The sequence below is a fragment of the Cololabis saira genome, chromosome 17, assembly GCF_033807715.1.
Source record: "Cololabis saira isolate AMF1-May2022 chromosome 17, fColSai1.1, whole genome shotgun sequence".
NCBI classification, from domain to species: domain Eukaryota; kingdom Metazoa; phylum Chordata; class Actinopteri; order Beloniformes; family Belonidae; genus Cololabis; species Cololabis saira.
The window spans coordinates 14,270,251-14,297,750 of record NC_084603.1 but is presented as its reverse complement, the minus strand read 5'-3'; the positions used below and the strand labels follow the sequence as shown (position 1 = coordinate 14,297,750).

Below are 27,500 nucleotides of genomic sequence, written 5' to 3'. Positions count from 1 at the left end.
CTTCCTTCCTTCCTTCCTTCCTTCCTTCTTTCATTCCTTCTTTTCATTCTTCCTTCCTTCCCTTCCTTCCTTCCTTCCTTCTTCCTTCCTTCCTTCCCTTCCTTCCTTCCTTCCTTCCTTCCTTCCATCCTTGTTTTCTCCCTTCATTCCTTCTTTCATTCCTTCTTTTCATTCTTCCTTCCTTCTTCCTTCATCTTCTTTTCCTCCCTTCCTTCCTTCCTTCCTTCCTTCCTTCCTTCCTTCCTTCCTTCCTTCCTTCCTTCCTTCCTTCCTTCCATCCTTGTTTTCTCCCTTCATTCCTTCTTTCATTCCTTCTTTTCATTCTTCCTTCCTTCCTTCCTTCCTTCCTTCCTTCCTTCCTTCCTTCCTTCCTTCCTTCCTTCCTTCCTTCCTTCCTTCCTTCCTTCCTTCCTTCCTTCCTTCCTTCCTTCTTTTCTCCCTTCCTTCCTTCTTTCTTTCCTTCTTTTCATTCTTCCTTCCTTCCTTCTTTTATTCTTAAAAGGCCGAAATGAAATAGAGTAACGAGGCTGTTTTTAAAATGTAAAGAGTAAAAGTAAAAAGTCGTCCGAAAAGTAATTACTCCAGTGAAGTATAGATAACCAACATTTCTACTTAAGTAAGGTAACGAAGTATTTGGACTTCGTTACTTGACACCTCTGGTGATGTGAGGTCCGTGAGACGGAGAGAAGCGGGAGAAGCACCTTCCACGTAGATCTCCGCCGACGTGGAGTCCGTCCCATAGAAATTGGATGCGAAGCAGGAGTAGCGGCCGGTGTCTTCCTCGAAGGCCTCAGCGATGACCAGCGAGTGCAGCTCACCGCTGGTGATGATCTGGATGTCAGGGCTGTCCTCCAGCTCCTTGTCCTCACAGAACCACCTGCAGGTCAACACAGAGCACGTTTGACATGCAGGTCGTGCAAAACATTTGCTCCAACGCGTAAACTGTCTGTTGAGTAGGGATGGAAATTGATAAGATTTTTCCAATTCCGATTCCATTTTCGATTCTGTTTAACGATTCGATTCTTTATCGATTCTAGCCTACAATTTAACACATTCACCTACTGAAAATCAGTGGCATCTACTGTGGTAAATGGGTGCAAGCCTTTCACCACAAACTTAGTCATTCTTAGTCTCTCGTCATGCTCATCTAAATGTAATGCATGAGAAGGGATTCATTTAACGTTAGTAGTTAGTAATAGGCTAGCTGGTTTTACAATAAGGTAAATGGCCCTAACATTATAAGTAGTGTTGGTTTGTTAGTTACTGCAGTTTTAACAGCAGAGGACTGGCTAACGTTGTCGCTGCTGCGGTTGAGAAGATTCACTCCGGACTCGGAACAGATCAAACACGCGACATTCATTAAAAGTTATTGCATGCTGTACATGCAAATGCTTTTGCATGTTGCTAGTGTTTCCTCCCTTTGAAATGTCCACATTGCAAGAATTGCAAGTCGCCCTGTTGTCAGCCTTTTTGTAAAATGTAACTAAACTTTGGGCGTTTATGCCGCTTTGTCGCCATGTTTTCCTGCTGGGCGCGAATGCGTGGTGACGTCATTCGCGCCCACTGGAATCGATAAGGGAATTGTTTGCAAAAAAGGCAAACAATTCCAAGGAATTGAAACACTGGGAACCGGTTCTCAACAAGAACCGGTTTTCGATTCCCATCCCTACTGTTGAGTTGTTTCCTACGTCATCAAAACGACTGTCGTGACCATAAAATCCTGGTCATAAGCATCAGAGCTGTGAAGTCTTGCCTGTAAAGGTAACGGGGAGGGGATGGTGCAGATCATTCACTGGGGTGGGAGGGTTTTTCTTTTTCTTTTTGTTGATTAATTGCCAGTATTGGGATGTGTATGCAAGGGTGTGTGTGTGGATGTGAATGTGTGTCTGTGTGAGAGCGTGTATGTGTATGTATGTGGGTCAAGGAGGAGACAGACAAGCGTAAATATGTACAGCATATGAAATGTTTTTGTTTTGTTCTAACTGCTGTAATACATTTTTTTCCCGTTTTTTGCGTTTGTTCTTTTCAAATGTACAGTGGACATGCTGCTACAACAAAATGTATAGAGCTGTGCCTGTGACTGTCTGCCCCTTTTTGTTTTTTTTAAAGTTGGCATAAAACTAACAAATAATTGTTAACAAAAAAAAACGACAGCCGTGCAGTGGCGTCAATTCAGTGGAAGCTAAGGTATGGCAAGGTTACGAGTCACAGAACTTAACTAGAGTATCAATCAACACGTCCAGCAAATACTCATCACAGAAGTCTGCTATGGAGCTAATCTGTGTGGTCAAGAAAACTGGAACTTTTTCAAATGCAGTCTCGCTCACTGCAAAAACTCAAAATCTTACCAGGAATATTTGTCTTATTTCTAGTTAATTTTTAGTCATTTTTAGTCTCATTACACTTAAAACAAGAGTCATCGCCAGAAAAATAACTTATTTGACCATTTTCACCTGTTTCAAGTAAATTTTCAATTGAAATAAGTAGAAAGATCTGCCAGTGGGTGAGAAGATTTATCTTCTCATTACAAGCAAGAAAAAAGTTCTACTTATTTTAAGTGAAAATCTACTTGAAAAAGGTGAAAATTGTTGTTTTTTGAGTTTTTGAGTCTTGTCTTAAATGTAATGAGATTTTTTTGACTAAAAATTTGACATTTTAACTAGAAATAAGACAAATATTCTTGTTAAGATTGTGAGTTTTTGCAGTGTAATAACTAGTGAAATCGATCATGTTGTTCTGATTTGCATTTGTAGTTATTTTATATGTATTAAATAATAGAATAATCAATACAAATAGACAGAGTAATTCCATAAATGTATTTAAAAAACAAACATTTACATTTTCCCTTGAAGCCAAGGTGTGGCGGCTGCCATACCTTGCCATACCCAATTGGCGCCCCTGCAGTCGTGCGACTTACTCGGACGTTTATTACAGTAGGATGTTCTGAGATTCTCCTTCTCATCCATGCTCTCGCTCCTTTATGGTCTTTCCTCGTACTGACCTTTCTGAAACAGTTTCTCTTAGGCTGCTACTTTGTGTTGTTTATTTTTCTAGTTCCCTCAGTTTGCTTTCTGACCTGAAGCCAATTCAGCAGCCAAGAAGAAAGTTTACATTTCCCTGTAAGGCAAGAAGCTTCACCAGCTCCGTTCAGAAGTTCAGAAGTTACTCCAACAAGTTGATTAAGTGAAGTTGATGTAAACTCATCCAGACTGAAATAAAATGGACCTAAAACTATCAGGACAAGCCAACAATGTGTAAGTTCCCATCATGAAATGAAGGATAAAAGCACAAAAATCATGTTTAAACCAGGATAAGCGGCTGAAAAGAACTCAGTTCAGCATGTCGTCCGCTATTTATGTGGTTGGTGAAACTATAATAGTAAAGATCTACCTTCCAACATGTGCGAGCCTGTTCACAAGTGCACGGCTATTTTAGGAGGATGAGGCCTTCACACTTTATAAGATCCAGCCAATAAGCACACAAGAATGGGGTGATGCCTTTACTTCCAGCGTCATCCCACAGGCCACGAACGCGTCTCCATCCAGCGTTTCCCAAAGCTGCTCACTCAAAAAAAATATAAAAGTCCCTTCTGGGATCTACTTGATCTAATCTGATACACAGAGGTGGTAGAAACAAGTTACATTTACTCCGTTACATTTACTTGAGTGAATTTTGGGAAATGTTGTACTTTTAGGAGTAGTTTTGAATCACTATACTTTTTACTTTTACTTGAGTAGATTTGTGAAGGAGAAACTGTTCCTCTTACTCTGCTACATTAGGCTACGTTGAGCTGTTACTTTTCTTTTATCCCTTTTATCCACATACGCGTCAATCTCATGACATCACTGGGTGATTCTTTGGGAAAAATGTTTGTTTTTGGATGTTTTGTCACATTTACACAGACTCAAACACACACAGAGTTTCTATGAGTTCATGTTTGTTCTAGTTCTGCCTGGTTAAAAAAGAAAAGTACAAAGGCTTGAAATTTTGTGCTACTTGTTATTTTATTATTTATTAAAGTACTTGAATTTACTTTAAGCTTATTTTAATTTAAGCTATTTTTTATTAATCTTAATTAATTTTATTATTTTATTGATTTAATTTGCCTGAAGATGATTATTTTGTACTTTTGTCAGTTTGAATGGTTGTGTTAAAAAAATAAATCCGACGTTACTCAACAGTTACTCAGTACTTGAGTAGTTTTTTCACCAAGTACTTTTTTTACTTTTACTCAAGTAATTATTTGGATGACTAGTTTTTACTTGTACTTGAGTCATATTATTCTGAAGTAACAGTACTTTTACTTGAGTACAATTTTTGGCTCCTCTACCCACCTCTGCTGAGATATTTCTGCTGTAGTTTTGAGTGAAAGTTAGACAAAGTCCCTGTATTTGCTCACAACGCCGCCAATGCTGCTGCCGGCGTTCCTGTCCGAGCAGGAGCAGCGTCGGAGCTGAAGCCGTGAGCGCCTACCGCACCTGTCTGGTGATCCCCCCCCATCGCAGACCAGAACCAGAGAGGAGATTCCCGTTGGGACGCTGGGATCTCTCACTGACTGACCTTACGCTCCGATGCTAAACATAGACCCAGAAATACACACAATGCCCCCAGGCAGAGACACGGCACGCGGCACGACAGGAAATAAGGACATCAGCTTCTCTATTATGGTCAATTCAGACCAGAAACACCAAAGCTGGACGGACCAGAACAGAAATGAAAAGAAAATAGCTATCAGAGCTGTTAGAATTATCCTCCCAGAAAGCCAGGGATGATGGAGGTGAGGAGACGGCGTTCAGAGGTCAGCGGCAGGTCACAATCAAGCAGAAAACTGTGGAAATGCTCTTACCCGAGTCGTCACGCTGGTGCCGAGAGCTCGGCCGGCTGCATTATCAGTAAGGACTGCAGCTCGGGCTGCCAGTCCGGGCTAAAAATGGCCGAGAGCCACATTCTCCCCGGACAAGCAGGAGTTGTGGCTCAACAATGTTCAGCGGGACCAGCAAGCCCCGGCCCCCTGAAGTCACACCTCAGCTGCTCTGTTTCAGCCCCCTGTCCTGGCCGGGGAGGGAGTTTGGAGAGCCGTGATTTACAACCGGTCTGACAAAACAGCCCCGGGGAAGCAAAAGACAGACATTAACATTAACGCGGGACTCTGGGGCAGCTTTGCTTTTCACCGAGGCCAGGAGTGAAGGACTGAATACAGAGGTGTTAAGTAACGATGTACAAATACTTCGTTACCTTACTTGAGTAGAAATTTTGGTTATCTATACTTCACTGGAGTAATTATTTTGATTCGATTCGACTTTTTACTTTTACTCCTTACATTTTCACACAATTATCTGTACTTTTTACTCCTTACATTTTAAAAATAGTCTCTTTACTCTATTTCATTTCAGCCTTTTAAGAATAAAAGAAGGAAGGAAGGAAGAATGAAAAGAAGGAAAGAAAGAAGGAAGGAAGGGAGAAAAGAAGGAAGGAAGGAAGGAAGGAAGGAAGGAAGGAAGGAAGGAAGGAAGGAAGGAAGGAAGGAAGGAAGGAAGGAAGGAAGGAAGGAAGGAAGGAAGGAAGGAAGGAAGGAAGGATGGAAGGAAGGAATCAAGGATGGAAGGAAGGAAGGATGGAAGGAAGGAATGAAGGAAGGAAGGAAAGAAGGAAGGGAGAAAACAAGGAAAGAAGGAAGGAAGGGAGAAAAGAGGAAGGGAAGAAGGAAGGAGAGAGCAGGATGAAAGAAGGAAGCAAAGAAAAAAAGAAGGAAGGAAGGAAGGAAGGAAGGAAGGAAGGAAGGAAGGAAGGAAGGAAGGAAGGAAGGAAGGAAGGAAGGAAGGAAGGGAGGAAGGAAGGGAGGAAGGAAGAATGAAAAGAAGGAAGGAAGGGAGAAAAGAAGGATGGAAGGAAGGAAGGAAGGAAGGAAGGAAGGAAGGAAGGAAGGAAGGAAGGAAGGAAGGAAGGAAGGAAGGAAGGAAGGAAGGAAGGAAGGAAGGAAGGAAGGAAGGAAGGAAGGAAGGAAGGAAGGAAGGAGGAAGGAAGGAAGGAAGGAAGGAAGGAAGGAAGGAAGGAGGAAGGAAAGAAGAAGGGAAGAAAAAAAAACTATCCAGTTAAATTGCTCCATCCGGATAGAGAGCCCGGCTCAGCCGCTTAGAACCTCAGCAGAGTAGTTACAGAAAAAGTATCTACTCAGCACGTTGGACCCCTAGTGGGAAAGAACCAACCGAGTGGAGGAGAGCTGAGTAGGTACCAGAGGTGTCAAGTAACGAAGTACAAATACTTTGTTACCTTACTTAAGTAGAAATTTTGGTTATCTATACTTCACTGGAGTAATTATTTTTCAGACGACTTTTTACTTTTACTCCTTACATTTCACACAATTATCTGTACTTTTTACTCCTTACATTTTAAAAACAGCCTCGTTACTCTATTTCATTTCTGCCTTTAAAAAAAACTATCCAGTTAAATTGCTCCATCCGGATAGAGTGAATTTGGTTGTGGTTGTTTCAGATGTTCTTGTCCAGTTTTGTTCTTACATCCGTTCCCTCAGATTCCTGCAACTAAACTTGGATGTACATTCCAATAAAGGTTAGGATAAATGATAACATGCCTCTGAAGTTTGACTTTTTGCACCATTACAATACTTATAGGCAACTAGTCATCATATCTCCTGCTCTCTGAAACACATTAATGCTCAATAGTACACATATGGTTCTTTAATATATTTGCATTATACTAAGATACATTCATTTTCAATGGCTTTTGTCCTTAATGGCTTTTTTCCCCCTTACATTACTTTTACTTTTATACTTTAAGTAGTTTTGAAACCAGTACTTTTATACTTTTACTTGAGTAAAAAACTTGAGTTGATACTTCAACTTCTACAGGAGTATTTTTAAACTCTAGTATCTATACTTCTACCTGAGTAATGAATGTGAATACTTTTAACACCTCTGAGTGTCTGAATGCACAGGGAGATGTGATGAAGTCTTTAAAACAGAAAAGCCTGATTAAGATTCAGGCCACTGAGCTCAGGCCCGACACAAACTGGGGATCAGCTGTCGGCTGTCATCACACGCCACTACTGTCAGCGCCGGCCAAGAAAACACGGCATCATCCTTCCTTTCATTGACGTACTTGGTTCTTATTCACCGTTATCTGAGCTCTGGGCGCAGATGCATCCCGGGCTTTAAAAGAAAATCTTCGGGTTACCGAGTCGCCAAAAACATTTACGCAACAACCTCTGATAGCAACACACTGACTAAAGAATTAAAGATTAAAGAATAACCCAAAGGGTGGAGATAGTTTGTAATATTATTCAGCTGTAGGATAAATCTGTCCGTGGTCTCCAGTGGGAAACGGCTTAATATAGCTGGCAGAAGAAGCATCGTTACTACCAGAGAAGGCTGACGTCATTACAAGAAATCTGAAGCTTTTTTCCTGGATATTCACCCTTGAAGTTGTAGTTTGCATCATTCAGAAACATCACGGCCTACAAGAAGATCTTTAGAGCAGCACTTTGACTTTATTTGTGTCGTTAACTAACTTCATAAAACTTCCCAACAGCTAAATAAAGGTTTTAATTTCTTTTCCCCGGGTCAAAGGTCAGGTTGGAGTTCTTTGCGAGTCATGAAGTTACGCCCACTATCAGAGGGGGCGTCTAATTTTTATCCTTTTTATTCATCAGCTTTAAAAAGCTTTAAATTTAGTCACATTTTATATTTTCCTACACCAGACGTTGATTTGATTTTGATTTGATTTGATATGTTTATTTGGTCACGTTATAGAAGTCAGTAGTCAATACAATGTTTTTTTTGCATGTATATCAAACAAGGACCAAAAGGTGTAGACTGAAGCCAAAGCTTATTTTGTCTAGACTTTTAACACAATGTAACCACTATAGTGCAAGATTTGAAAAAACCAAAACAAAATAACTACATAGGAAAAAAAAAAAAAAAAAAAAAAAAAAATATATATATATATATATATACATATATATATATATATATATATATATATATATATATATATATATATATATATATATATATATATATATATGAGAGAAAGAAAGAAACAAAGTAGATAAATAATAAAAAGAAAACCTTTGGTCAGGGTTTGAATGTTGCTGATGAGCTGACGAGCTCTCAAGATCCTTCTTAACTGTCCTTTAACAATCAATAGTAACTTATCAACTTGCTGAAGTTTGGCTCGATCAATAATGTTCTGTCCATCACTATCACCAGGTAGAGAACCTCCCAATTCCTGATTGTGTTCAATAATATTTTATTGTGCACACGTGATTTAAAAAACAATATTATCAAAGGAACTTCAGCTGCATTTGAACGGTTTTTAGAAACTACGTGACTCAAAAACCATTCAAGATATCCAACTAATACGTATTCTCTTACTGTGATGTTATACTTTTCTAGGTAAAGGTGCCTTTTTAACGCCAAAATCAGGATTCCACATAAAATCCTGTGAAAAGTTACATTTATATTAAGAAAAAGCTTTTTTGGATGAAACTATGAAGGTTAAAATAACAAAATAAAAGTTGGCTGCTTAATTAAATCCCATGATTATTGACTGACGTTGCTCTGCGCAGTTAAGTTTAACCATTTAAACGAGGCATCATCTAATTAATGTGCTCTGATTTGGGGTTTTAGGAAGTTTCTGCTTTTGGTCACGTTCAGCTCATTGACTTCCACGAGGGAAGAAACTAGTGATGTTCGATACCACTGACTTCCTTTCCCATCCGATATGAGTAAAATTCAGGCTGGTATCAGCGATACCAATTCGATACCGATTCATTGTGAAAATACATCTAATGTGCCAATAAATCTAGAAAAATTTGCTTAAGAATACAAGACATCAGAGTAACTTATTTAGCTATTAATTTCAAAGTAAGAAGTATACTGAGTGTTTGAAAAAGGTGTTTCTATCACTGGAAAAAAAAAGAAAACCATTCAAATAAATAAGAGAATAATAAACAAAAATAAAAACTACTATAAAAATGAAAATGAAAATACAGGACTGTCTCAGAAAATTTGAATATTGTGATAAAGATCTTTATTTTCTATAATGCAATTAAAAAAACAAAAATGTCATACATTCTGGATTCATTACAAATCAACTGAAAATTGCAAGCCTTTTATTATTTTAATATTGCTGATTATGGCTTACAGTTTAAGATTAAGATTCCCAGAATATTCAAATTTTTTGAGATAGGATATTTGAGTTTTCTTAAGCTGTAAGCCATGATCAGCAATATTAAAATAATAAAAGGCTTGCAATATTTCAGTTGATTTGTAATGAATCCAGAATGTATGACATTTTTGTTTTTGTAATTGCAGTACAGAAAATCACAATATTCTAATTTTCTGAGACAGTGGTGTAGTTCCTACCAGCAGTATGTCATTTAGACTAAATCTGAATAGTTACTTTCCGCCGTATTCCTGTTAATGATAGACATTACCAGAAATGACTGAAGTATCAAAAGTATCAATATTTTTATTTGAGAATCGATTATAGAGCATACAGATCTGGTATCGGAAGTATCGATATTTCCGTATTGATCTGCACATCACTAGAAGAAACGTCGTGGGACCAGCTCATCAGCAGGTTTGGTTTCATCTCATCGCAGCAGACGTTGATCCATGTAGCCCCCTATAATGTAATAATTTCCTGAAAATGTAATAACGCCTGAAAATGTAATAAAATTTGCACTTAACTCAATCGAAAATGTAATAAAATCCAATAATGTAATAAAATATCCTGACTGATAATAACATTTTTACCGATAATGTAATACCTTATTACATTATTGGGAATTTATTACACTTTTTTCCTTTTTTTTTTTTCGAAAACTGATAATGTAATACTTGACAAATAATGTAATATATATGTTTATTTTCAGTCCAAAGTTCTACATTTTGTGTTTTAAGCATCTAAGAATTTATACGCTGGATTTGAAACACCAGAATGACTATTGGGTTAAATTGCAGACTTTGAGTACCATGTAATAAATTCCCCATAACGTAATAAGGTATTACATTATCGGTAAAAATGTTATTACAATATCAGTCAGGATATTTTATTACATTATTGGTGAAGTTATTAAATTATTCGGTTTTATTACATTTTCGATTGAGTTAATTGCAAATTTTATTACATTTTCAGGAAATTATTACATATAGGGTGCTACAATCCACCTTTAGACCTGCACTTTTTCCTGAGATACTTAAACACTTTTATTTGAGGCCACCACTCGTCCCCGGCTCAGAACCGTGACCCAAAAAAAAAAAATTGCACACACACAGCTCTCTTCTCTAAACTTAATGATAAACTTTGAGGGTTCAGTGCTGGTTTCTCACCGGACTTCAGGGACTGGCCGTCCCTGCACGATGCAGTCCAGCTGGACCTTGCTGCCCTCTGCAACTTCTCTGCTCTTCAGCTTCTGAACGAACCGGGGCGGTTCGCTCTCTGCCGGATACGGACCTTCTGCCGGGTCCGGGCTCTCCGTCTGCTCCCCGTCCTCCAGAGAGACGGGATCAAACTGCTCCTCCCCGGCGTTTCTGCTCTCCTGAAACTCCACACGGCCGCTCCCCGAGTCCTGCTGGCCCCCCTGGGGGTCCTGGCCGGGGCCGGCGGGGCCGGCGGGGCCGGCTCTCTGCTCCTCCACCTCCACGGCCGTCACGGCTCGCTCCCTGTTGTCGGCGCCGAGCTGGTAACCGGCCAGCTCGTCCTGCTGGCTCTTGCTCTGGCTCCTGCTCCGGTGGGGTTTGCACGATCGTGGTCGAACCCTCTTGGAGCTGTTGGCCTTGAAGAGAGAGGAAAGCTCCTCGATGAAGTCCGCCGCCTTATTGAGAAACTCCTTCTTGGACTGGGTCTCCGCGCCGAACGGAGCGGCCTTCGCTTGGTTGCAGTCGTTGAATCCTTCGGAGGAGTCGCCGCCGCTCCTGATCCGGCCGTCTCTCTGCGACGAGGCCTTCTGCACTTTCCTGTCGGCCGTGAACTTGGGGTGAGCCGCCAGCTCTTCCCTAAAATCAGGGGCTGAAGGTGGAGCGGAGAAGGCGATGGAAGGCAGCGTGGAGGAGGAAACCGAGGACGAGGAGACGCTGGGGGCGGTTAAAGGTGCCGCTGAGGCCTTGACCTCTGACCTCTCCTCGCGGGGGTCGTGTCCGATGGCCTGCTGGGCCAGATTCACACTCTTATCCAGCTCCTCCTGGCTCAGGAAGGCCGACAGGTCTGGGAATTGGGCGTCGTTGTGGCCCGCGCTGTCGTCGCTCTTGCCCTTGAAGGAGCCGTAGATGGGCAGGCGCGACGACGAGGCGTCGGAGCGGCTCATGTCGCCGTGCCGCTGCTGCGCTCGGGCCTCCGCCAGGTAGTTCTCCCGCAGGAGCTGGGACAGAGACGGCGGCTGGTCCAGGTTGTTCTCCTGCATGTTGCTGGAGGAGACACCAAGCATCCGGTTAAGAGCAAACGCAAAATTTTGGCAACAGGTTGCAACTGTACGACGGAGTATTAGGGCCAAACTAAGACAAAAAAATTTTTGGAAATTACGAGAATAAAGTCGTAATATTACGAGAATAAAGTCGTAATATTACGAGAATAAAGTCGTAATATTACGAGAATAAAGTTGTAATATTACGAGAATAAAGTTGTAATATTACGAGAATAAAGTTGTAATATTACGAGAATAAAGTCGTAATATTACGAGAATAAAGTAGTAAAATTACAAGATTAAAGTCATATTGTTGCGAGAATAAAGTCGTAATATTACGACTTTATTCTCGTAACATTAGGCTATGACTTTATTCTCGTAATTTTACGACTTTATTCTCGTAATTTCCAATTTTTTTTTGTCTTAGTTTGGCCCTAATACTCCGTTGTACAACTGCATTATCCTCGATAACAGTACAAAATATTCCAATAAACCCTCAAACACTTATTTTAATGTATCAACAATAAATGCTTCACTATGTCAAAAACGAATTTTGCTTGCTTGCCTAACAGCAGCAAAAAAGATAATAGCAGCAGAGCTGGGTAGAGGAGCCAAAAATTGTACTCAAGTAAAAGTACTGTTACTTCAGAATAAAATGACTCAAGTAGAAGTAAAAAGTAGTCATCCAAATAATTATTTTTTTATTTTTTTAACACAACCATTCAAACAGACAAAAGTACAAAATAATCATCTTCAGGCAAATTAAATCAATAAAATAATAAAATAAATTAGAATTAATAAAAAATAAAAAAATAGCTTAAATTAAAATAATCTTAAAGTAAATTGAAGTACTTTAATAAATAATAAAATAAATAAAATAATAACGAAATACAAAATAAATTAAGCACAAGTAGCACAAAATTTCAATCCTTTGTACTTTTCTTTTTTAACCAGGCAGAACTAGAACAAGCCCATGAACTCATATAAACTCTGTGTGTGTTTGAGTCTGTGTAAATGTGACAAAACATGCAAAAACAAACATTTTTCCCAAAGAATCACTCAGTGATGTCATGAGATTGACGCGTTCGCGGATAAAAGGGATAAAAGAAAAGTAACAGCTCAACGTAGCCTAATGTAGCGGAGTAAGAGTAACAGTTTCTTCTTCACAAATCTACTCAAGTAAAAGTAAAAAGCATAGTGATTCAAAACTACTCCTAAAAGTACAACATTTCCCAAAACCTACTCAAGTAAATGTAACGGAGTAAATGTAACTCGTTATTACCCACCTCTGAATAGCAGTAAGATGGAAACCACCACACACGCTTAACATCTCACATAGGTATCTGACCTTCCTTGAAATTATCTACCTGGAAATATCTACAGCCCCAATCCATAACGCAAAACAACTAAATATTTTATTTTGGTATATGGCAGCAGATAAAATTAAGGCCAAACTTGATTTAAAACTTGATATTATTATGTTTTGCCTTTGTTTTATTTTGTCCTTTGTTCTATTATCTTTGTAGTATCTCTTTTTCTTCATTATCAATTTTTTTCATCGAATGCTTCGGTCCAATGGGTGGGTTTGGAAGGGGCTGAGAATATGTGTTAATGCTTGTTTAACATCATTGTGGATGCCACCGTTGATAAGAAAATCATGAAAAATAAATAAAAACATTTGATCACAAAAAAAAGAGCAAATAATGCAAATGATCCCAGTGGGATGCTCTCCAGTAACCAAACTGTGCACAAAACCACGTATGCTTATTTTCTTATGACATGTTGAGTCCTGACACGGTCGTTAGATGTATATGAAGTCAGGGAAATAAAATCGGAGGACTGAAACATCACGAATGAGGAGATCAGAATCTTTCTGTAAAGTTTCAGTGTCTATTACTTCACATACCGTACAATTAGTAAATCCAAGTTAATAAAAGGTTAAAGGTTTCCTGTTTAAGCTGAATACAAGTTGGCTTTAAAACTACGGTGAAAGTGACAGCAACCTTTCAACAAAGGTTAAATAGCAATATACAGGACTGTCTCAGAAAATTAGAATATTGTGATAAAGTTCTTTATTTTCTGTAATGCAATTAAAAAAACAAAAATGTCATACATTTTGGATTCATTACAAATCAACTGAAATATTGCAAGCCTTTTATTATTTTAATATTGCTGATTATGGCTTACAGTTTAAGATTAAGATTCCCAGAATATTCTAATTTTTTTAGATAGGATATTTGAGTTTTCTTAAGCTGTAAACCATGATCAGCAATATTAAAATAATGAAAGGCTTGCAATATTTAAGTTGATTTGTAATGAATCCAGAATGTATGACAATTTTGCATTACAGAAAATAAAGGACTTTATCAGAATATTCTAATTTTCTGAGACAGTCCTGTAAAGACACGGTGTGTTATGTAAAGTATTTAATCGATTATTGGCTGAACAATGATGTTTAATTTGCTGTCAGTCTAACAGTTGAAGGGAAAAGGGATGAGCTTCTTTAAATGAAAAGATTGACCACATTTCTTTGTCTTCTGTGATAAAGACGAACTGTCAGCATTATCTGGGATGTAACGTCACCAGTAACGTTGATAAATAAAATATACAACCCCAAACATGGAAAATGCAAAAAACCCCAACAAAGTAATTCTTACATCAACTTTAACATCCAGACAACAGTATTCATATTTGTCTTTTCAGCTTAGTTTCACTTGCCAGGATACTTTTTTCATATTTCAAGCCTGCAACAAACAAAACAAAAAGGATGGGACAGTAAGGCTTTAACTACTTTCCTTTACACAACTCTTAAAGGTACCATGGTACCATGCAATTTATTATTTTTAGTCGTTATTTTTGTCCCATTTCCCTGCAATCAGGACGGCAGACAGGCCAGTCTGGTACAAATACCCTGATCTTCCTCAGTCCAACCTCTTCACTGTGGCCAGAATGTTGTTTTTGTTGAGAACTGCATAGAAATAGCCGGAAAACACGTCTTCTTGAAACATACATTTCTCTAAAATTTCAGTTTGCTTCTCTTCATCCCCACTCAGTCTGGATGATCCTCTTCCTCTTGTGTACCAGTTCCTTTTTCTACTCGTCTTTGCTCCTCATGGACTCTTCCATGGAAACTGCTTTTGCACCAAATCACAATTACAGTCGTTTTTGGGGTCACCTGTTTGACCTAACATTCATTTTTCCTTTTATCTCCCTACTGGTGCTTGATTTTCCCCAAATCAACTTACATCCAGTACTGGAGTTGAGGGGGGATTGCATCCCCTCTGAAATAAAAACGATCAAAATCATCCCCCCTGTAAAACTGCCATCCCCCCTTTCCATCCCTTATGTCATTTCATCAATGAATGTGGTTTTACTGCTATTTCAACATTTAGAGTCATTACCAGAAAAATAACAGCAGAAAAATAACTTATTTGACCATTTTCACCTGTTTCAAGTACATTTTCACTTGAAATAAGTAGGAAAATCTGCCAGTGGAACAAGATTTATCTTCTCATTACAAGCAAATAAATCTTGTTCCACTGGCAGATTTTTCTACTTATTTTAAGTGAAAATCTACTTGAAACAGGTGAAAATTGTTGTTTTTTCCAGTCTTGTTTTGAGTGTAATGATATTTTTTTACTAAAATGAGACATTTCAACTAGAAATAAGACAAATATTCTTGTTAAGATTTTGAGTTTTTGCAGTGATCCATTTTACTTATCCTGTGAAGGACAGAGTCATATTGATAAGTTCAGAAAAGTGTTTTTTATTGTTGTGTTTTGATGTATTTGATGTAAGCCCAGTGGATATTTAAAGCTTACAGAAGGCTGCATTTAACTGCTGCTATGTCATTCCTGCAGTATTTCTACAGGTATTTTTGTCAGTGCTATTATTTGTAATATATTATATTATTTGTAATCAGCACAAATGATCTGTCCCCATATGATAAAATCCACCATCCCCCCTGATTTTTCTTTACAACTCGAGTACTGCTTACATGCAATGTGTCGCAGATATAATAAAACTATATAAAAAGAAACTGACAACACAAAATTAACCATGCAGAGTTCATACTGTCCGCAGCAAAGAAAATGCACATTAAAAAACTAGCAGAAGATGATTTATCAGTTCATATTGAGACAAACAAAGGTTGAATTAATCGAGGATAGTATCTTAATTTTGATCGGGTTAACTTGTCAGCAGTCATTTAGATATAACTCACATTAATATTGTACTTGATGCCATGCGACAACAATTCCTAGTGAAATAAAGAGGGAGATGTGTAGTAAAAATAGCTTCTTATTTTATCCTAAATGCATCCTTCTTCACCCCTGCGGGGTATCGGGTTCATGTGCTGACACCAGATCAGACGGGATGCACGCAGGCTTTTTCACTGCAACCCCTCACCACCCACGTTTTGACTTTGCACAGATTTTTTGACTCTGCATGAGCAAGTTATTGAATCCAGACATGAGATAGGTGGTGCATTTGCTCCTGACACTCAAATCAGTGCAATTAAGAGACATGGAGATGCCCTTCCAACAGACCTGGCGCTGCAGCTGTTGTGTACATTAATACTCTGCAAACAGGCCCTTAGCCCACCGAGCCACGTCTAATAATAGCAAGGGGTCACTTTACAGAAGAAAAATCAACACACACACACACACACACACACACACACACACACACACACACACACACACACACACACACACACACACACACACACGTAAAAAAAAAAGCACCGCATCTTATCCTGTGAACCTGATTTTAATCAGTCACAACAGGTATTAACTTCATTATAACAAGTAATTGTCATTATTGGGACACTGCAAGCCAGATCAGATGATCTCAACACATAACAGACAAAAACAAGAGATTGTTTGACACTCAATGTCAGAGATTGAGGCCTATGAAAAGACAGCGGCCTGCACACTGAGCAATCAAACCAGGGCAGGTGGGTTTGTTTTACCTTCAGAATAAGCCCAGACGGCCTCTGTGAAGGACTGGGGTGCACCTGTGCTGAAGGGGGGGCGATCGGGGGGGGAGGTCCCGGTCTTCCAGCTGATACCGCCTGGGAAAGGTCTCGGACAGACAGTCAGCTGTGCAGGATTCCCGCTTTTCTCCCACAGAGCTAACCTTGAAGTTTGCAGAAAAATGCGCAGCCGAGTAGCCACGGTAACCTGCCACCAGTAAAAGCAGCGACATTTGTCAGCACGGTGGTCGCAGGTTATTTTTGGGGGGAGGCCTGACCCATGTGTCTGCGTGGCGTCCCTCCCCATTGGGCGAGGGGGGCGTGCTGGAAAGGGATTCCCGTCACCAGTACTAGAGTTGTGAAAAAAAATCAGGGGGGATGGTGGATTTTATCATATGGGGACAGATAATTTATGCTGATTACAAATAATATAATATATTACAAATAATAGCACTGACCAAAACACCTGCAGAAATACTGCAGGAATGACATAGCAGCAGTTAAAAAACAGTTTTTTGAACTTATCAATATGATTCTGTAAAATGGGTCACTGCAAAAACTCAAAATAAGAATATTTCTAGTTAAAATGGCTCATTTTAGTAAAAAAATCTTATTACACTTAAAACAAGACTCATTCACTGGAAAAAACAACAATTTTCACCTGTTTCAAGTAGATTTTCACTTGAAATAAGTAGAAAAATCTGCCATTGGAACAAGATTTTTTTGCTTGTAATAAGAAGATAAATCTTGTCCCACTGGCAGATTTTTTTTACTTATTTCAAGTGAAAATTTACTTGAAACAGGTGAAAATTGTGAAATAAGTTATTTTTCTGGTGATGACTCTAAATGTTGAAATAACAGTAAAACCACATTCATTGATGAAATGACTTAAGGGATGGAAAGGGGATGGCAGTTTTACAGGGGGGATGAATAAAAAACACTTTTCTGAACTTATCAATATGACTGTCCTTCACAGGATAAGTAAAATGGATCACTGCAAAAACTCAAAATCTTAACAAGAATATTTGTCTTATTTCTAGCTAAAATGTCTAATTTTAGTAAAAAAAAAAATCTTAATTTTCACCTGTTTCAAGTATAAGTAGAAAATCTGCCATTGGAACAAGGTTTTTTTGCTTGTAATAAGAAGATAAATCTTGTCCCACTGGCAGATTTTTCTACTTATTTCAAGTGAAAATGTACCTGAAACAGGTGAAAATTGTCAAATAAGTTATTTTTCTGGTGTTATTTTTCTGGTGATGACTCTAAATGTTGAAATAGCAGTAAAACCACATTCATTGATGAAACGACATAAGGGATGGAAAGGGGGGATGGCAGTTTTACAGGGGGATGATTTGGACCGTTTTTATTTCAGGGGGGGATGCCATCCCCCCTCAACTCCAGTACTGCTCGTCACAGACCCGTCCCACTGCACCACGACCCCTCGCTGGTCTCATCTCAACTGGGATTGCTGTCACTTCTGCACAGCTGATCCGTTTTTTTGCAGCCCCAAAATCAATTACATCTCTGCAACAGATTTCTGAAACAACTTTTAGCTGAATGGAACTTTATTCACAGTTTTTGAGCATGATTGCTGCATGTTAAAGGGATTAGTAACGTATTACATCCAGTGTTTTCCACAATGCCGTTCCTGGTCCATTTCTTTTTTTTTTTTTTTTTAAATCATAATGCCTACTTATCCTAAAGATCAACACTTCTCCAGACCAGGTTTCCAGAATGCTGAACAACAAACCTGAATTATCTCAGCGTTTCAGGTGCCTTGAGTTCATTCAGAGATGCAAACAAGAAGCACGCCTGAGACTCTAATTACACTTAAAACAGTGTAAGACATTACTGTATATCAAATACATGTATTCAAGTGGATCGTTAGCAAAAATAGTGAACAAACCTATGTGCGTAAATCACTACACAGGGATTATTTACATTATAAACAGGCTATACACGTCAGGAACATTTAATGCAGTCGTGCACCAGAAACAAAATATTTGCACATTTGTTTTTTTGAGAAAACCAAGAAGAGTTTTATATATTTCTATTGTTTAACCAAAGTAGCAGAGTAAAAAATGAGGAAAAAAAATAATAATAACACTTGATATTTAAGGTAGTGGGTGGTTTGGGTGTAGTTTAAACCAAACTCAAGCACCGTTTGGAACAAGGAACAACAACAAAAATGGCTCAGTGACTTTCACATCATTCACAAGTTCAGCTTGAATCGAAATTAAACAGAAAATAAAACAGAAAATAAACAGACATGTACTGCAGTCCTCTTTGGCATAGCTGGGAAACATCGTCCGGTTTTACTAACACGGTGAAGGCAACGTGAAGAGGAGGAATCACCGGGTCCTGCTTCTCTCCACTCGTCCTCACTGATTACAGGCAGCAAATCAAACTATGTGTGTGAGTAACACATGGACAGTATTGTTAGCAGCAATAAGAGGTTTGGTTTAAGTCCACCTCTCAAAACAACACAAGACACTTCCAGGTTAAAGGTTAAGGAATGAGATCCACGAAGTCAAACGGATGCATTAAGGCTCGTTTTGAATGAGCAGAACAGCAAAGGTCCATGTCTGTGCCCCCCCCCCTCCGTCAGCAGGATGTAGCTGCTGCTCAGTAGTTCAGCATCACATTCACTTTATCGTCCACAGTGTTGCGTGGCCTTGAGTGGAGAGATGAAACTGATGCATTGTTGTTTTGTGTACCTAACGCAGTGAGACAGCTTGTGATAAAGATGTGGGAGGCACAACGGCAGTTCTGCGGCAGATCCGGCAAAACTGGCTCCACTTTCTTTCACGAGTCCTCACTGGCACGTTTACGGGACTGGTCACCTCTGGAAGAGCAAGCACAATCCATCAATGACCTCAGAGGTGTCAAAAGTATTCACATTCATTACTCAGGTAGAAGTATAGATACTAGAGTTTAAAAATACTCCTGTAGAAGTTGAAGTATCAACTCAAGTTTTTTACTCAAGTAAAAGTATAAAAGTACTGGTTTCAAAACTACTTAAAGTATAAAAGTAAAAGTAATGTAAGGGGGAAAAAAGCCATTAAGGACAAAAGCCATTGAAAATAAATGTATCTTAGTATAATGCAAATATATTAAAGAACCATATATGTGTACTATTGAGCATTAACATGTGTTTCAGAGAGCAGGAGATATGATGACTAGTTGCCTATAAGTATTGTAATGGTGCAAAAAGTCAAACTTCAGAGGCATGTTATCATTTATCCTAACCTTTATTGGAATGTACATCCAAGTTTAGTTGCAGGAATCTGAGGGAACGGATGTAAGAACAAAACTGGACAAGAACATCTGAAACAACCACAACCAAATTCACTCTATCCGGATGGAGCAATTTAACTGGATAGTTTTTTTTAAAGGCCGAAATGAAATAGAGTAACGAGGCTGTTTTTAAAATGTAAGGAGTAAAAAGTACAGATAATTGCGTCAAAATGTAAGGAGTAAAAGTAAAAAATAATTACTCCAGTGAAGTATAAATAACCAAAATTTCTACTTAAGTAAGGTAACAAAATATTTGTACTTTGTTACTTGACAGCTCTGGTGATTGGATGCACTGAAAACAAAACTGACCGTGGGAAACCGTTCATGAAGAGCTCCATCTGCAGTTTCTGGTCGAGAGCGGCGTAATCAGAGAGCTGGGACTCCACGGCGGGAGGGTTGATCTGCGGTATGAACCCGGAAAAGAGAGACGGGGCAAGCTTGGCCCACTCTGAAAGAACAGACCGTGAATTTATGAATCAGAAGCACAGTAAAAATAAACCACATCTCTTTTGGTCCTGTCCCAATTCGCCCCTAGTTCTACTTTTCAGCACTACCTCTAAATTTTGCGCGTTCCCGTGAGGGTAGTGGTGTCCCAATTCCTCTTTCCACCTAGGGTAGTGAGTATGAATCTGGCACTTCAGAGCGAGGGATTTCAGATGCTCACTAGCCGACCGAGGGCTAGAAAAATTTCCCAGAATGCTTTACGTCGTCATTTGCGGACTGAATCAAAAAAAAAAAACATGGCGGACATTTCTTATTTTTTAGTGAATAAAATCAATATTTTGAGTTAGTTTCTGCATAAAAATGCGTTTTGATTACATTTCTAGCGAGAAATATATATTTTACTTTCATAATATTCACTCAGTGAATGTATATAATCACTCGCTTGCCCGTTTTTGCGAAGTCTTTTTCAAACCTCGCCAGAATAAAGGCTGATTTATGGTTCCACGTTACACCAACGCAGAGCCTACGGCGTAGATTACGCGGCGTAGGTTACGCGCCCTACGCCGTAGACTCTGCGTCGATTTAACGCAGAACCATAAAGCTACAACTGTTAGATTTCGTCAATTAAACCAACATTTATTTTCCTAAATGATTTATTTCAGCCAGCGGTAATTCTCCACAGAGCTGCAGGTTTCTCCCCGGGACGACGGCGCAGGTTGACCTGGCCGTGAGCTTCTGCTGCTCCGGGCCGGCTCTTCTCCGAAAACATTGGATCAAATTTCTTAACAGGCGTTATTTGGATAAACTGAGCCCAGGTTGGGGATCTTAACGGTTACTTTTACGCCTGAAAAAATATTAAAACTTAATAAAGTGGCATATTAACAGCGCTACAGCTGAAATTAAAACAGCTTTTGGCTCTCAGCTTCCTGATATGGTGTGACGTATGTGCAAACGTAACTACGCAATCGCTTACGTACCCGAACGTAAACCACGCAGTGACGTAGCAAGCAAAATTTAGGGGTGGTGCTGAAAAGTAGGAGTAGTGGGTGTATTGGGACAGGCCCTGGGAAGATTACAAGGGCCCTAAAATCTGTGGCTTCTTTTTTAGGGGTAGTGGTAGTGAGGGAGGGCTAGTGGTAGAAAGTAGGGGGTGTATTGGGATTGGCCCTTTGTGGCAGTATTTCAAAGACGTTAACCTGATCTCAGGCTGTAGAGACCGTTAACCACACTGGCCATTGTTGACGGCTGCACTTGAAAAGGCTTCGAATGAGCTTTGATGAGAAGAGCTGCAAAACAAACACAACAGAAAAACAGGAATTTAGTCTTCTTTCCAACCCATCAACTACAGTGTGGACGTTTGCAGGACTGTAACAATGTACGCAAAGTAAAAAGTGGCAACAGTCTCAAATATTGTGTGCAGATTAGACATTTTTAGATCCCATGATGCATTTCATGGCTGGAAGACAAAAGATGCAACTGTCCACTCACGCATCAGTGTGTTCAAATGTTTCTCTCCGACATGGTCAGCGAACAGCTTCATCAGATCCTCTTTTAGGTCTCTGTTCAGTTTTGACTCAATGTAGAACTTGTTCTAAAAATGTTATAAACAGGGAGGGAAAGTAGACGCATGGCAGAACATGAGTTAACAAGCAGCGTAAAGCGGTTGCATCAATAAAACTGGGAATAAATAATGTATACCTACCAAGTAAATAAACACCGGGACTATACTCTGAAGAGAAGTTGTGTATTGTGTCAAAGCCACATTGAAGTTCTCGATTAGCTCCTCCGGTGGGCTGGCCTGCAAGTCAGCAATGGAAAGACTCATTTTCTATTCTTAACATGTTTCTTTATTGGGTAGTCGATGTAATGCATATTACACAAGAAACATTTTTTAAAGGATTCGACAGAATACCCCGTTTTATATTTTACCACACACACACAAAACAAAACAAAAAAAAAGTAAAATAAATAAGGACACAAAACTTAACATAACAAACACCCCAAAACACACACACTGCAAAATACGTAATTATAAACAGGTCCCAAAGTAAGTACCAATCATTACCAATCAAACTCTGACTGAAGACAATAATAATAGGAAAAATAAAGTAATAAAATAAAATACAGGACACACAAAACAACAACAAAAATAAATAAAAAATAAATAAATAAAAAAAAATAAAAATGAAATAAGATAAATAAATAAAAATTAAAATAAACAGAGATAAGAGGAACCATAAAAAAATAGACATGGTTAGCAATATCATACTTCCCTATAATTAAATTAAATCAAATTAAATTAATCTTCCAAGGATGCCAAAGAATTAACAAAAGAAAGAATTAGGTTCCCAGATATAAGAAAACTTATCAGAGCAACCCCTAATAGCGTATTCAATTTTCTCTAAAAAAGACTAATTTTCTATTTCCTGAATATTAACTTTTCTTTGCATGCGGCTTCTCTTACCTGTAGCTGTGTGGAAACCTGCTGCAGGTGACCTGTTATTTTTGACGTCAGGTCACTGTAGAGCAGCTCAGAGTGCTGCTGGCAAACACACTTGTAGATATAACTAGAGAAACAACACATGCAACAAGATAGCAGCAATCAAAAACATGCTCCACATGAGCTGTGAGTCTTCCAGTTCACCTGTCTTGTACTGTAACAGCCTGTCCTAACTGCACGCAAGTGTCCGGGGGGGTGGGTATTGCAATATATTGTTGCGCTCTCTGTCGCAATAAATAATCGATAAACTCACGGCAAATATCAATATTTTATTACAACACACATAAAGGATTTACGCGGTTGTCACCGCACTATTGTTCATGCACTTTAATTTGTCCAGCTGTTCAGTGTTTACATTTACAAGACTAGGAGGCAGTGAGGAACTATGCAAAATTAAGTTGCTTACTGACTTTTCAGTATTAAAAAACAAAGCAGTGCACTGTCCTGGTTTATATAAAACATGTTATTAATGTTCATGCACTTTAATTTGTCCAGCTGTACAGTGTTTACATTTTTACATATTTAAACCTAGCAGGCAGTGAGGCTCTATACAAATGCACTTTATTTGTACATTGAATAAAGTTTTGGCATTGAATAAATGCATAACTACAGAAATTTTCCTTTTTATGGGTATTTTTTCCTTTTTCAGTCACATATATCGTGATATATATCGTTGATGAAATTTCTCACAATATATCGAATATCGTAGATATCGTGTATCGTGATATTACCGTTATCATGGGCCACATATCGCCACAGTATTGAATGGTGAGTTACCCGTGTTGTCCCAACCCTATGTGTGACTCTCACCCGTATATTTGCGCGTAGGACACGCAGCTGTGGTCTGCAGAGTTGTGCATCAGCAGACGGTCAATCGCCTTCTCCAGGTTCGGCCAGTGGTTTTTCCGGTAGTCCTCCACGGCCATGGCATTCAGGACTGGCCCAAAGGAGAAAAGATGTGATCAAATACAGCAGTATGCATGAAATCTTAAACTAGCAAACTCAATAAAAGCATACAAGATATTATTCAAAGCAAAGGTAATGGACACATATATAGAAACACAATACGCAAACAAAGAAGAATGTACACATGCATGAAATAAAATGACAACTTAAATTGATTTTGTCAGTTTCCTTAGCATCTTTTCACTTTCTGTTTTCAGAGCTAACAATATTATTATTATCATATTATTATTGCTATTACTATTACTATTATTATTACTATTATTATCATCATCATCGTCATTATTGTTATTATTATTATTATTATTATTACTATTATTATTATTTTGTGTAGACTTATGATACTTCATTTGTTCTTCTTGTATATTCTATTCTGTTAAAAGGTGGGCAAGATAAGCTTATATGCTTCAAGCCCAGACCTTTTCGGTCAAAATAATCACAATGTTGACCAGGGAAAAACCTGTGTTATCTTATTTGTTGATTTTTTGTCATTGACCGAAATAAATATTAACTAACTAAAAAAAAAAAAAAAAAAATCAGCCTGGATTTAAAGGACTGACCCAAAAGGAGAAAAGATGTGATCAAATCCAGCAGTATGCATGAAATCAGCCTGGACATGGGTGCAGATCCCGGGGGGGGTGGGGCGGATGTATCCGAAAAATACATCCACGGTGCGTTTTGAGGTGTACAGAATGAAAGTATTGCTACTCCATACATTTTTTTTTTTTAGTCTGAATTAATATTTTTTAAATTTTTGACGGGCTCGACAATGACTTTTTGTCAACGTTCTGTGTTTATTGTGCTCTCAGCAATGGGTCCTTTTTTTTTTTTTTTAGAACTGTTTACCACCATAACTGTGTTAAAACATGATCAGTTAGTTTAAACTTGTTTAGGGCTCCATATTTCATCCATATATCAATTGATCGTGCATAAAGTAGTCCCATAGGATAAAAGGAAGATGGTGAGAAGAATTTGAGATGAGTAGATCATCTCTACACTACATGCCCAAAACCCTTAAAATTATGATTTACGAATATAACAGTTAAGTAAGCAGTGACACACACTGTTGGCTGTTTAGGACAAATAAACAAGAAAGGTAAGCACAATAAATGATTCCCTGTGCAGTATTTTTTGGCGAGCCTTTACCAATTTATGGCATGGTAATAAAACATTGTTTTGACTCATGAATTGTCCCTATAATCTGATGAACGTGCAACTCGGATTTTAAGATCCATCACTATCATCTGATGTACATATATACAACTTGGATTTTAAGATGTACATTTTTCGGTGAACTATGTAGAATATAATAATCGAGATATCGCATTATCGGGATATCGCAATGTGTATCGTATCGTGGCTCAAGTATCGTGATGCGTATCGTATCGTGAGGTTCTTCCCAATACCCACCCCTAATGATATGAGTTGCATATTGGCAAAAAATTAAAAATTACAATCACGTTGGACCCCCCCAATCCTGACATCGGATCTGCACCCCTGGACTGACCCAAAGGAGAAAAGATGTGATCAAATCCAGCAGTAGGCATGAAATCAGCCTGGATTTAAACCATGTTAAAGTTGCACTCACGGAACTTGGAGGTGGAGTCGAGGCTGAATTTCCCCGCAGCAGCGGCTGCAGAGTCGGGGTCGCCGGTGTCGCTGGTGTCGCTGGTGTCCGGCTGCAGCCCCTCGGGGCCGGCTGGAGCCGGCGGGGAGCCGGGCTGCTGCGGCTGCAGGGCGGCTGGTTCCCCCGGTATCCTGCTCACACTCCTGCGGACTTTACCACCGCAGTAATTGTGATTGTGGTCGTCTTTAATGTCCAAGCTGTCCTCCTCCATGGCCTCCATTTGCACGGCTGGGACCCGGTGGACCAATCCTCGGCAGCAGGGCTATATACACATTTATACACATAAAATTTACAAATAACCACCAAAAACTGTCAGCCGTCTTTACTGCTCTTTGCCGATGGTGTTACGACACGTTGTATCACTTTACGGCCGAGGAAGGGGGGACTATGGGAAATGTAGGCTGAATTATGGTTCCGCGTTAAATCGACGCAGAGCCTACGCCGTAAGGTTACGGCGTGGGGTACGCAGCGACGCACAACGTACGGTGCGCGTCGCCGCGTACCCTACGCCGTAGACTCTGCGTTGGAGTAACGCGGAACCATAAATCAGGGTTTAATGTCCTGTCTCATGTTGTGTCCTTATGTACTGTCCTGTGTAATTGTAATTTGTATTTGTGTTTTGTTGTAATGTAAAGCGTCTTTGAGTGCCCTGAAAAGCGCTATATAAATAAATGTATTTAAATATGTATTATTATTATTATTATTATTATAAATCAGCATTGTAGTCCCAAACGTTTGAGCAAAGACAAAGTCCCAGAAGAACTGTACTGCGAATTTTTAATTGGTTGAGCCATATCAACATTAAAGATAATTAAATTAAGGATAAGCTGATAAAATTTAATTTCAATAAACAGTTTAACAGATACACCGATTTTGTTTAAAAAAAATCTCACGTAGACCACCAACTACGCATGCGCAATCTACATAGGCTCACGCATAGACATATAAACGTAGACGCCCCATCGAGCTGCTGCGATACGTCAACGTCGCCGCCATATTGGATGTGGCAAGACTGCGCTGTAAACTAATACAAGTAAATTGACTTATTTTCATAAAGCGCCTTTCTACAAAGAAATTTACGTTTTACGTCTCATTTATTCATTCACACACGCACTAATATACTTGGGAAACAGTTAGGCACGAAATATGATATATTTAATTTTCTCAGATGGCAAAAATAAGAACTTTATTGATCCCACATAGGAGTAATTCATGTTATATCTGAGAACAAGGTAGTGCCGAAAAACAATATATATCCCCCCTCACAAAAATAGAGAAACATATTTTTTCATCAACAAAACAAATTAAAACATTTTCAAATAACAAAATAACATATTTGAACCATTTTTCAGACAATAAAATAACATTTTAATCATTTTTCAGACAATAAAATAACTGAAAAAATCTAAAAAAAAATGTCTCAAATATGTTATTATTCTGCAAACTTCATACATCACAAACAAGCATGACAGGTAGGCTATTTTGTATGACACACAATATATATATACACGTGACGTGTATATATGTGTGTGTGTGTGTGTGTGTGTGTGTGTGTGTGTGTGTGTGTGTGTGTGTGTGTGTGTGTGTGTGTGTGTGTGTGTGTGTATGTATGTATATGTATGTATATATGTATATATGTATATATATATATATATATATATATATATATATATACATATTATATATACATATTAGTGGTAGTGAAAAAAATCGACGTTGCAATATATTATTGCGCTCTCTGCTCTCTGTCGCGATAAATAATCGATATACTGGCGGCAAATATCGATATTTTATATTTTTATTATTTTATTATTTTATTATTTATTAACACACATAATGGATTTACGCGGTTGTCACCGCATTATTGTTCATGCACTTTAATTTGTCCAGCTGTACAGTGTTTACATTTACAAGCCTAACAGGCAGTGAGGCTCTCTACAAATGCACTTTCTTTGTACATTGTATGAAGTTTTGGCATTGAATAAATGCATAACTACAGAAGTTTTCCTTTTTATGGGTATTTTTTTATTTTTCAGTCACATATATCGTGATATATCATTGATGAAATTTCTTACAATATATCGAATATCGTAAATATCGGGATATTATCGTTATCGTGGGCCACATATCGCCACAGCATTGAATTGTGAGTTACCCGTATCGTCCCACCCCTAATATATATATATATATATATATATATATATATATATATATATATATATATATATATATATATATATATATATATATATATATATATGTATGTATA

General features: G+C 38.5%; 2 protein-coding genes across 2 annotated transcripts in view; both read right to left on the bottom strand.

Annotated features, from left to right (window-relative positions):
- Nucleotides 1–16,622, bottom strand: part of mypn (myopalladin) — a 44,726-nt gene extending 28,104 nt beyond the window's left edge. Inside the window, 3 exon segments of the mRNA XM_061745956.1 lie at nucleotides 702–877; nucleotides 10,356–11,429; nucleotides 16,398–16,622. Of these exon segments, the coding sequence (XP_061601940.1) occupies nucleotides 702–877; nucleotides 10,356–11,425 (1,246 nt within the window). The 5' untranslated portion in view covers nucleotides 11,426–11,429; nucleotides 16,398–16,622.
- A 1,183-nt stretch (nucleotides 16,623–17,805) lies between these two features.
- Nucleotides 17,806–25,586, bottom strand: cacul1 (CDK2 associated cullin domain 1). Its single transcript, XM_061744808.1, has 8 exons — nucleotides 25,193–25,586; nucleotides 23,452–23,578; nucleotides 22,606–22,708; nucleotides 21,844–21,939; nucleotides 21,630–21,732; nucleotides 21,338–21,427; nucleotides 20,007–20,145; nucleotides 17,806–19,245 (listed from the first exon to the last, which is right to left on the bottom strand). Exons 1-8 carry the CDS (start codon nucleotides 25,449–25,451, stop codon nucleotides 19,206–19,208), a joined length of 957 nt encoding a protein of 318 aa, XP_061600792.1. The 5' UTR covers nucleotides 25,452–25,586; the 3' UTR covers nucleotides 17,806–19,205.
- Between the last annotated feature and the right edge of the window lie 1,914 nt (nucleotides 25,587–27,500).

Coding starts and splice junctions, on each gene's coding strand:
- cacul1 (XM_061744808.1), bottom strand. CDS start 25,451: ATGGAGGCCATGGAGGAGGACAGCTTGGACATTAAAGACGACCACAAT. Junction 21,733..21,843: donor TCCCGGTGTTTATTTACTTG/GTAGGTATACAT, acceptor TAACATTTTTAG/AACAAGTTCTACATTGAGTC. Junction 19,246..20,006: donor TTCATGAACGGTTTCCCACG/GTCAGTTTTGTT, acceptor TTGCTCTTCCAG/AGGTGACCAGTCCCGTAAAC.